The sequence below is a fragment of the Castanea sativa genome, chromosome 4, assembly GCF_040712315.1.
Source record: "Castanea sativa cultivar Marrone di Chiusa Pesio chromosome 4, ASM4071231v1".
NCBI lineage: Eukaryota > Viridiplantae > Streptophyta > Magnoliopsida > Fagales > Fagaceae > Castanea > Castanea sativa.
Genome location: NC_134016.1, coordinates 25,694,031 through 25,705,358, shown reverse-complemented (window position 1 = coordinate 25,705,358; position 11,328 = coordinate 25,694,031). Strand labels below are relative to the sequence as shown.

Genomic DNA, 11,328 nt, shown 5'->3' with positions numbered 1-11,328 from the left:
CTACGGTGTGATGATGATCCCACGGCTCTCATTGGCTTTAATTTATGAGCGGGAAATTTACCGCTCATTTTTCACCTCTATATAAGGAGATGTTGGTGTGGATTTTGCCCGATTAACTTGTTTGAAAATTTCTTTGTTGAAGCAACAGTCTGAGGAAAGGTTCTTCCATTGTTTGTAGGTGCGTCTGGTTTCATATTTCATATCACATAGGGGATTTATTTATTACTATACATATATTATTTATACCCTAAACTATAAGGATCTATGGGCAGATTTGCTAGGCTAGTGGATACCCTCGAAGGCATGGCTGCCTTTAGGGCTAAATATAGGATCCCTAGCAGTGTTGAACTCCAACACTGTGAACTAGGCAAATGGCTAGTTATAAACAAAGCTCCTAGTTCAGTAGTGATTCCGATGATCGCCTTCATAGAAGGCGGGATGGAAATTCCTATAGGTAGGGTTACTAGAGACTTTCTTATTAATTATAGTTTGTCCCTTACCCAATGCTCCCCCAACCTGTTTAGGGTCCTTGGTGGTGTAGACATGATAAACCAAAAGATGGGGACTAACCTCACTTGGAACAATGTGAACTGGGTGTACAATTGTCAAAAAGGGAAGGAAACTAGTTATTATTTTAAATGTAGGGTCCCTTCTGTTAGGTTAATTTCTTGTATACCTTAGTCAAATAAGGGCATGGATGAGGACTTCCTCATCGTCTCGGGAGACTAGCATGATGAATTGCACTGTCCCACCTAAGATGGGAACCCCATGGACTGTAGATGAGCTTAGGGTTTTCATCCTTACTAAGTTTTTCTTATAAGGGATTTAACTAACTTGTGATTTATACCATATGCTCATTGGTAGAAGAATTTCACACTGCCCCAGTCAAGAGTTTAGTGAACTTTACAAACTTCAACCGAATCTTCAAGTCTAAGATCTTCCTTCACAGAGACAGCTAACTTCGGGCTGTACAAGTAATTCTTGGGTTCAAGCCCATCTCCAACCGTTTCTAGAGTCCCTAACACGTGACCAAGGCGAAGGAACTCAGACTTGCATTAATTGACATGGAAGTTCCTGGGTTTTTGAAACAACCCCCTCCTCTTGGTACTCAGGACGCTCAATTACCAGCCCCCCTTGCAGCTAAACTCTTATACTCTCAAGAACAGTCCATTCCTTCGGACGACGAGCAAGAGGAACGTGAGCCCAAACCTACTCAAGCAGACCTGGATAAGGAGTTCGAAGTTTTCTATCAGGAAGATGTTGAGTCTATTCCCACCTCTTCTCATTCTCGTCTACCTGATCCTTCTTTGAGTACCAGCCAAGAAGCGTTCAGAATTCCCGAAGCCAAGAGGAGAAAAATCTAGATTTTTTAGCTCCACTTACTGCGCATGTTAGGGGTAATGCTCCCATAGTCCCTGTGGTCACTCGACCACCCACTCCCGCTCCCGCACGTGCGTCTTTTGGTGATGCTATTGAAAAGAAGAGAAAGAGGGGCAAGGGATTAAAAGGGTTCCGAGGAAGGAGAAATAGTTCATTCGGCATAGCAACCACCTGCCAAAGAGCCCCGAACATCGAGCGCCCAATAGAAAAAGAATACCTCTTCCGAGTCCTTCAAAGGTACTGAGGGAAAGTAGTGTCACAAGGCCTCTATTTGGAACCCAACCTTTGTGCTAAGCTCAGGGGATCCAGTCATGGACGACGCCACTCTTCGGGACCCCTAGAAGGGAAAATTTGGTATTCTGTCTAAATGCTTGGAGAAGGCATTTCTTCTTCCCTAAGACATGCACGAGCTTCAACTTTGCAGAAGTGCGAGGTGTTCTTATCACTAAAAAGGGACCTCACCAAGGTATACACTTAACTTCTCACTTTTATGAATTCATAGAAAACTTTTACTGATGCTCACACTCACTAATCCTGTAGGCTGTGCAAGTAGCCTTTGTTGCTAAAGAGTGGGTGGACCACGCCCTGTCCAAGACCCATGAGGCTAAGGGCAAGTTGGAGTCATCTGAAAAAGGCCCACGTTAATTATGAAAAAAGGCTCAAGGACACCCTATTCCACCTGTCCGAGGTGGAAAAATCACACAAAAATAATGAGTCAGCCTTGGCTGGCTTTGAGAAACAAGCTGAAGATTCAAGGGTTTCTTTGAAGAAAGCCGAAACACAGCTGGCTTTGGCAATAGAGAAAACTAAGCAGCAACAAAAGCAACTTTAAGCCAAAGACACTGAGAATGCTCAGGTAGAGTAGGGTGCATATGACACAGGCATGACAATGACTGCCCAAAGTCTAACAGCCTAACTCAGGGATGTAGCTCAGGCTTTTTGTCTTGAGGTTCAGAATGAAGCCCTTAACGTTACTAGAGTTAGTACTGAGTCAAAGCATCGAGCTACTGATAAAGTTTACTACCCTCTAGCTCTTTGTATCGCTCCCAGCCTTGTCTAACCTCAAGCTAATCTAAGCTCAACGTCCACAGCGGCCATACCTACCACAACTTCAACCACTGCGCCTACCCCTAAAGCCACTGAAAAAGAAAAAGATTAACCAACTCCTGTTCCCATAGTGAAATTGGAATCAGAGGAGGTTACTGAAATTGGGTAGCTGAAGAAAAAGAAGAAAGACAAAGAAAAAGAGGTCGTGGCATAGTCCCACCAAACAAAGAATATAAGCTAATTTTGTATTCGGGCCAAGCTTAACTAATGCTTTCCTATTTCTTTGAATGTAATCAAAATCTTTTAATCCAATGAATATATCTAACTTTTATTTTGTCTCTTTTCATTTATCTAAAGTATAACTTGTGTCCTTTTTCTTTCAAATGTTAATCGGAATGTGCCAAATCATCCTTACCTTTATTTAATTTGAACCTTGCATCTTCAAGCTCGAGAAACTCATGTATCTCAAAGCTATTATTTAACACTTAGTCAAAATTTCAAATAAGGTTTAACTTATCCCAGGCTTATGTTGCTTAAAGGTTAATTTTCCCAAGGTTCGTGACCCGAGGAATCGAATAAGACCTGAGGTTATGTTTAACACTTAGCAGTCTTCCAATAAGAGTTAATTTACCCAAGGCTTGTGACCAGAAGAGTCGAACAAGACCAAGGTTCTATTTAACACTTAAATAATTTTCCAATAAAGGTTAATTTACCCAAGACTTGTGACCCGAGGAGTCAAACAAAACTGAGTTTCTATTTAACACTTAAATAATCTTCACACAAAGGTTAATTTACCTAAGGCTTGTGACCCAACGAGTCAGACAAGACCGAGATTCTGTTTAACACTTGGCAATCTTTAAATAAGAGTTAATACGATTTGATAGACTACTATAGCAATAGGCAAATAAATCAGGAATAAATAAACAGAACTTCATATTATTATTAATAATAACGTTGTAGATTATTTACATTCTATGGGCAAGGAATCACATTTTCATCCAAATCTTCCAAGTAATACGCCCTAATTCCCGCCATCGAGGTTATTCGGTATAGGCCCTCCCAGTTGTGGCCTAGCTTCCCCTAGGCTGGGTTCTTTGCTGTTCCCATGACTTTTCTCAAAACTAAGTCTCTCGGGGCCAGTGGCCTCAACCTTATTCCTTTGTCATACCCTTGCTTAAGCTTTTATTGGTAATGCATCATTTTCACCATAGCTACCTCTCTTCTTTCCTCAATCAGCTCCAAACTGGTTGAAAGTAGGCGATTATTCTCTTCAATGCTGAATTGGTTAGTTCTTATGGTTAGGAATCCTGTTTTAATAGGGATTACTGCTTCAGCTTTATAAGTCATTAAGAAAGGAGTCTCTCCAGTTGATCTTTGTGGCATAGTGCGATAATTCCACAATACGTTGGGCAATTCATCCACCCATCTTCCTTTGGCATCATCTAATCTTTTCTTTAGTCCAGACACTATGGATTTATTTGTAGCTTCAACCTGCCCATTCCCTTGAGGATAAACAGGAGTAGAGTACCTAATTCTGATTCCTAACTCCCAATAGTACCTTCTAAAGACCTTGTTGTCAAATTGGAGCCCATTGTCCGAGATCAGCGTATGGGGGACCCTAAATCTGGTAATAATGTTCCTCCAAATAAACCTTTTAGCATCTACATCCCTGATATTGGAAAGTGATTCAGCCTCCACCCACTTAGTAACGTAATCTGTCCCGACGAGGAACCATCTTTGGTTTCCTGAAGCTCGGGGAAATGGCCCCACTATATACAAGCCTCATTGAGCAAATGGCCACGAACTGGAGATTGAGTTCAAGACCCCTCCCAACTGATGAATATTTGGAGCATACCTCTGGCACTGGTCGCATTTCTTAACATAATCCTAGGTGGTTTTTTGCATACTTGGCCACTAGTATCCTTGGGTGAGGGCTCGATGGGATAAAGACCTTCCACCAGTATGACTCTCACAAATTCACTCATGCAACTCCTCCAACAGGGGCTTCACCGCTTTAAGATGTACACACATAGATATGGTCCCGAGTGGGAATGCTTATACAATTTTTGTTCTTTGGATAACCAATAACATAAAGCCTTTCTACGTATCTTTTCTACCTCACCCTTATTTTCAGGTAATAGTCCTTACTTAATAAATGTAACCAAGAGATCCATCCAACTTGGCCCAACTTGGATACTATGCACCTCGACCGAGAACTTTCCCACAAGGTTGGGATTGACCATGTCCTCAACAATAATAATCCGAGGTAGGCATGATCTCAAAGAGGTTGCCAGCATAGCTAAAGAGTCTGCATGGGAGTTCTGTCCCCTCGGGATTTGCCTTAAAGTGAAACTCTTGAAATAGGTTTGAGCTTGTCTAACTTTAACAAGGTATCCTTGCATGCGTACTCACCATTACCTTGCTTTATAACCAGTCGTGAATCTGAATACATCTCTATGACTTCTCCCCTAAGCTTGTTAACCATCGCCATTCCAACTAACAAAGCTTCATACTCAGCTTTGTTGTTGGTGGATAGAAAGCCCAAATGTAGGGATTTCTCCATTACTAGCTTCTCGGGGGTTACCAACACAATTCCTACTCCTAACCCTTTTCGGTTGGCTACTCCATCCGTGTACACTTCCCAAGTGGCCACAGTGAAGGCTGAGACCATCAAAACACCCATTTCCACTCTCCCATCATTTGTGATACTCTCAGTAAACTCCGCAACAAAATTTGCCAAGACTTGTCCCTTTACAGCAGTTCGAGGCATATACCTAACGTTGTAGGCACCCAACATGGTTCCCCACTTAGCGATCCTGCCTATGTAATCTGATTTTCATCATAACGCTTGTAAGGGAATCTGAGTGAGCACAATCACAGTATATGCCTGAAAATAATGTAAAAGTTTCCTCGTAACATGGACAATGGCCAACACCACCTTTTCCAAGGGCAAATAACGTGTCTCCGCTTCATGCAAGGATTTACTAATATAATAGATAGGTTTAAGTATTCCATTCTTATTCCTGACTAGAACCAAGCTGACTGCGTGATCCATGATTGCTAGGTATGCATATAACACTTCTTCTTTCTTAGGCTGAGAGAGGACAAGGGTAGGTGATAGATATTGTTTAAGCTCCTCAAAGGCTAAAACGCACTCCTCGGTCCATTGAAAGTTCTTCCACTAATGAAGAAGTTGGAAAAATGGACGACACCTATCTGTTGACCGAGAGATAAATCTATTCAAAGTTGCTACCATCCCTGTCAATTTTTGCACTTCTTTAGAATTCCGAGGAGGATGCAAACTTTTGATGGTTTAATTTGATCGGGATTGACTTCGATTCCTTGGTGTGTGATCATGTAACCCAAGAAATTTCCTAAGCTAACCCCGAAAGAGCACTTAGATGCATTTAAGTGTAGTTTATGTTCCTGCAATACTGAAAACACTTCCCCCAAGTCCACCAAGTGTTCTGTAACTTGTTTTCTCTTTATCACCATATCATCAATATATGCCTTTACATTCCTCCTAATCTGTGACTCAAACATTCATGTCACCATTCTTTGATATGTAGATCTAGCATTTTTAAAGTAGAAGTTTGGAAAGTCGTCTTCTCTTAGTTGGATAATGCTAGGGGTGTCTAATGATACCCCTAGAAAGCATCCAAAAAACTCATCTGAGGATCTCCAACTGTTGCATCCACTAACTGATTGATCCTAGGAACAGGGAAAGGATCCTTTGGACAAACCTTATTCAAATCCGTGAAATCTACACAAGCTCGCCATTTCCCGTTTTTCTTCTTTACTACCACAATATTGGCAAGTCATTCAGGATAAAAGATCTCCTTGATTGCTCCTGCCTGTTTAATTTTGTTTACCTCTACCCTAACTGCCTCAATGTGTTCTTTTGAGGACTGCCAAGGTGGCTGTCTTCATGGCACACGCCAAAATTCACGTTTAGCCGATAACATATAAACTCGGGATCAATCGCCGGTACATCATAAGTACTCCAGGCGAACACATCAATGTTGTCTTCCAAAAACCTCACCAACATTGCTTTATCCAGCAGGGGTAACTGAGCCCCTACTTGAAAATATTTCTTCTCGTCCTGATCAATTAAAACCCTTACCAACTCCTCGGACAATACCCCTTGTGACTCGGCCCCAAGTTCAACTTCAAGACTGTGTAGTTGCTATAGGATTTGCTCTTTTTCCACCAAAACTTGATCCATGGAATGTTCTGTAATGGCCGCCACCAAACATTGCCTAGCCATTGCTTGACTTCCCATTAATTTCCCTACTCGTCCTTGCATGGGATACTTAACCTCCAAATGAAAGGTTGATGATATTGCTCCCATAGCGTGAAGCCACAGTCTGGCCAGAATAGTCGTGTAAGGGGAATAGGTCTCAACCACAATGAAACTAACTTGCACCTCTTCGTCCCCAGCCTGCACAGGTAACCTAATCATCCCACGGGATATTACCATTCTCCTATCGAAACCCATCAACAGTGAATCACAATTCTCCAAATCTTCAGGCTTAAGCTTTAATCCTTTATACAGATTTGGGTACATAATCTCTGCTTCACTCCCTTGGTCAACAAGGACCCTCTTTACATCATATCCGCCGATCCGAAGAGTTATCACTAAGGCATCATCGTGTGGCTGGAATGTTCCTTCCTTATCTTCTTCTGAGAAACCCAGAGTGGGCACAGCCACCACCTTAGCTTTCTTAGAAGCATGACCCCTATCTTCCAAGTTAGGACTTGAAACCACAGACATAACTCCTGAGTAGGTTCCAGCATCGCCTCTGGGTTTTGCGAAAATGACATTGATTGTGCCTAGGGCTGGTTGAGAGCTCCATCCCTTTGATACTTGGCTTCAGATTGCCCGAACTGCCCCGCAAGATGGTGCAAGAATTGCTTCAATTTCCCTACCTTCACTAGCTGACCTAGATGATCACGCAAAGTCCTACAATCTTCAGTTGTATGTCCTTTTTCCTGATGATAGTGACAGTAAAGGCTTTGATTTCTCTTGGACTGGTCTTCACCCATCTTATTGGGCCATTTGAAATACGACTCATTCTTTATCTTTTCCAATATTTGATAAATCAGCTCCTTAAATAGCAAATTGACCATTTGAGCACCCTTTGTTGGTTTCTGATTGGGAAAATTTCTCCTAAGTCGGTTATTATGATATCCTCCCACGCCATGATCCCTCCTTTCAGGGAAAGCTTTTGCTTTGCCCTTTCCTTGGGCTTGATCATCCTCTACCCCTTTATGTTTTTCAAGGTGATCCATAAGTTGGCGCATATTCTGAGCAGGCTTCATCATCAATGACTTCCTCAACACGTGCTCCGTTGGAAGCCCCGTTTTAAAAGTTCTTATTGCCATGTCCTTGAAATCCCTATCTATTTCATTAAATGTTTCCCAGTATCTGTCTAAGTAGGTTTTAAGAGTTTCACCTTCCCTTATCGCCATAGACAACAAAGAGTCTAAGGGTTTAGGAACTCTGCTACACATTACAAATCTAGCGCCAAATGCTCATGTCAACTCCTCAAAGGACCTTATCGACCCCTCCTCCAATGCATCAAACCACCACATAGCCATAGGCCCAAGGCTAGAAGGGAACACTTTGCACATAAAGGATTCATTGCTGGAGTGAATAGTCATTCTCTGATTGAAATGGCTCAAATGTTCTATTGGATCAGGCCTTCCATTATAGATGGTGAACGTCAATTGCGAAAAGCAATGGGAAAGCTTAGCTTTGTTAATTCTCCTAACAAAAGGTGACTTTGAGATTTGACGAAGTGCCTTACTCATTGTGTCATTCCTCATGTTATGATGAGATGATCCCTCCCCACACTTGAACTTGTTCCTTTCCAGCTTGTCCAAGTGAGAAGATGCGGAGAAGGATTCACTGGATGGGGTCCTGGACCTATGACGATATGAGCGATCCCTACTTTCCTCTGATCCCTCACTTGATGGGGGCGATGAGTTTCTTCTACCACATTCCCTCCACCACAGCTTATTACATAAGTGATCTATCTCGAGCTTCAGTTTCCGTGTTTCTTGTTCGTGTGAAACTTGGCTCTCTGTCCTCGAATGACTCTTTTGAGTACGCTCTGTATGTTGTGACTCTACCATAACGCTAGGTGTATGGTGATACTCTCTATCTCTCCTTCTCTCTAAACTAACGAAGTGATTTTCCCTCTGTGAACCAACAGATTCTTTCCTATTCTGATCTTGGTTAGCCATGACTTACTATTACCCCCTTCCCCACAGACGGCGCCAATTGTAAGGGCATAGAAATTTTAGGCCCAAACCCACTTAGAATAGTGAGGCTTGTACTTCCAAATTATGCCCAAATAGATAGAATTTGTATAGAGAATGGAAAAACAAGTTTGGTGATGAGTAAACTAAGTCTAAGTCTAAGTCCAAAGATTCTAGTAAGAAGGAATGAGTTGGAAAAGACAAAACAAGTAGCATTAGTGCTTTTCTCAATTTCGCCCTGAGGACAAATTTTACACAAGGATATGCACTCTCCTCCTTTTTTCTCTTTCACCACTGTTTTTATTCTAATCTCTCTCTTTTTTTTTTTCTTTTTTTTTAGGATCCCTTCATCTAGAAGTCCTCTTCCTTTATATACTCCCTTGCTTCTTGCATCCCAGCTCTCCATCTGCATCCTTCTAGGTTCTCCTTAGGACACTTGTTCCATTAAATTTCTGTTGAAGGTGGTAGAAGGAGCTGCTTAGCTGTGAATCTACTGTTCAGGTGTCATTTCTCATCAATGCAACTAATAAAACTATTGTCAACCATTTAATGTGGAAGTAGTAGGTAAGCATTCACAGGAAACTTCTTTCAAATACCTTGATCCAAGAAAACCAATGAAACAAACTTGTTTCACAGTAAAAAACCTGAGGGGAAACCTTCCCGAAAAGCAATCTATTATAGTAAAGATAAATTTCAAATCTAGTACAAAACTTTTGTCCCTAGACTCTATAACCCCCGTAGATGAACTTATAGCAGAAACTTTCGCTTCAGAACCTCTGAACTCTTCAATATATGAACACCACCCTTTGATGCACGGTTCCCAGTACATGACTAAGTCCTTTACACAAATCCCAGTACATGACTCACTCACCAACTTGAGGAGGAAGAATGTTGGCTGCAAAGTTCTTCACTTCATCAACAATGAAGATCAAGAAACACTTAGTTACAAAACCCTAAGGCACAAAGACGTAGTAGCTTCTTTTAAAAAGAATAAAGTATCGGTTGCCTTTTGCACGTGTTCACTTTGTATTCTCTTATGTGACAGCTTTCAAAATAAACCTTATATATGTCTAGGATTGTGAGAAAAGAAACCCTACACACATATGTCAGCATGAGCCGAAAATCAGATCTGAATATTCTGATTTCGTAATTCTTGATAAATAGTATCTGTCAAGCAGCTGTCGAAACCTCGATAAATAGAATCTATTAAGAGCTATAGAGACTTATTAAATCTCGATAGATAGCTATCTATTGAGAGCTGTCGAGAATCTGTCCAGCTTTAATGAACAGCCCTTCTTCACTTGTTTCTTGAACAGACTTGCATGACTTTAACACTTGAACTTGAAACCTCATTCCTTGAATTATTAAATACATCCTAGATCTACCTAATTACAAGTAAAGTGCGTTTTGTCAAAAGATTAGCCAATTCTAAATTGACATATGTTCTTAACATGAATCACATTTGTCCTAAAATATAATATAACAACTCAAATGATAATGAATAATTGAAGATCGGATTTTAAGTCTTTTGATAGATGTATAATTCTTTTTTAGAATACATGTGTATGCTTATATATTATATATACAACTTTCCATGGTGTAACCAATAAATAAACCAACGAGTAAAATCAACCAATAACCATTCATTTCTTTCTCATACATAATTTGTGGGCATATAGAAAGCAAAATTTTAATAAACCAGGGTCTGCTACCTACAATGGAAATTTGGTAAACCAAAAAAAATAAAAAGTAAACATAGCAGATAGCATCAATAACTAAATAGTACAAATTTTGTACCTGAGCATGATCACTGAAAATGTTCCACTTTGATTTTGTTAAATGAATTCCAATCTGCACTCTAATTTCTTTGATTGAGCAAAGGCATGAAACTTAATAAATAGAAAGGACAACATTGCAAAGGAAAATGGGTAAACACGTACGAAGGAAAGAACTTTGAATAATAGATATTTAAAAAGAAAAAACAAAACAACCCTTTGTGGAGCAATTGGAGATCTTCCTCTTCGCTTTCACGATGAGGATAATGTTCACTTTCATTATAAGGTTATGGCACAATTTTAGCCATTGATGTGGTACAACATTTGTTAATTAATGTATTCTTTTCAAGGCCAAGCCTAAACCACCAAGTGCAAATGAATTTCAAAACAAATAATGAAAGGTCTATAACTAATTATTTTGAAGTAATAAATTTATATATATATATTTTTTTTTTGAGAAGACTGAAGTAGTCAATTAGTAATAGGTAAAAACTAAAAGAAATTAAAGGAATGAACAGTTAGATTTACAAAAGATGGCACATGTCATTATTATGTAATTAGTATATATATTTAAATGTATTGAGTATTGACACGACAGATGTGTTATGTTATGGACAAATTATTATTTGCCATGTGACACTATTTGTTCACATCATTTTAAATTGATAGAAGATTGTGCTATTTGTCATCGTTGTATGCATTCTTTAGTTGTGAGATCTAATTTTTATATTATAGTAAAAAAAAAAAAAACTAAAAGTCAAAGGTTTCGGTTTTATAGTATATATAGATTATAAATAGGTAGATGATGCATCAAGTATTTATATAAAACAAATTTATATAGATATTTCTTATTTAAAAGAAT

General features: G+C 39.8%; 2 protein-coding genes across 2 annotated transcripts; both read right to left on the bottom strand.

Annotated features, from left to right (window-relative positions):
- Positions 1-6,613: 6,613 nt before the first annotated feature.
- Positions 6,614-7,201, bottom strand: LOC142632634 (uncharacterized). The gene has a single exon (XM_075807005.1). It carries the CDS (start codon positions 7,199-7,201, stop codon positions 6,614-6,616), a length of 588 nt encoding a protein of 195 aa, XP_075663120.1.
- Positions 7,202-7,260: 59 nt separating this feature from the next.
- On the bottom strand, positions 7,261-7,899 carry LOC142632633 (uncharacterized). Its single transcript, XM_075807004.1, has one exon. It carries the CDS (start codon positions 7,897-7,899, stop codon positions 7,261-7,263), a length of 639 nt encoding a protein of 212 aa, XP_075663119.1.
- Between the last annotated feature and the right edge of the window lie 3,429 nt (positions 7,900-11,328).

Coding starts and splice junctions, on each gene's coding strand:
- LOC142632634 (XM_075807005.1), bottom strand. CDS start 7,201: ATGTCTGTGGTTTCAAGTCCTAACTTGGAAGATAGGGGTCATGCTTCT.
- LOC142632633 (XM_075807004.1), bottom strand. CDS start 7,899: ATGGCGATAAGGGAAGGTGAAACTCTTAAAACCTACTTAGACAGATAC.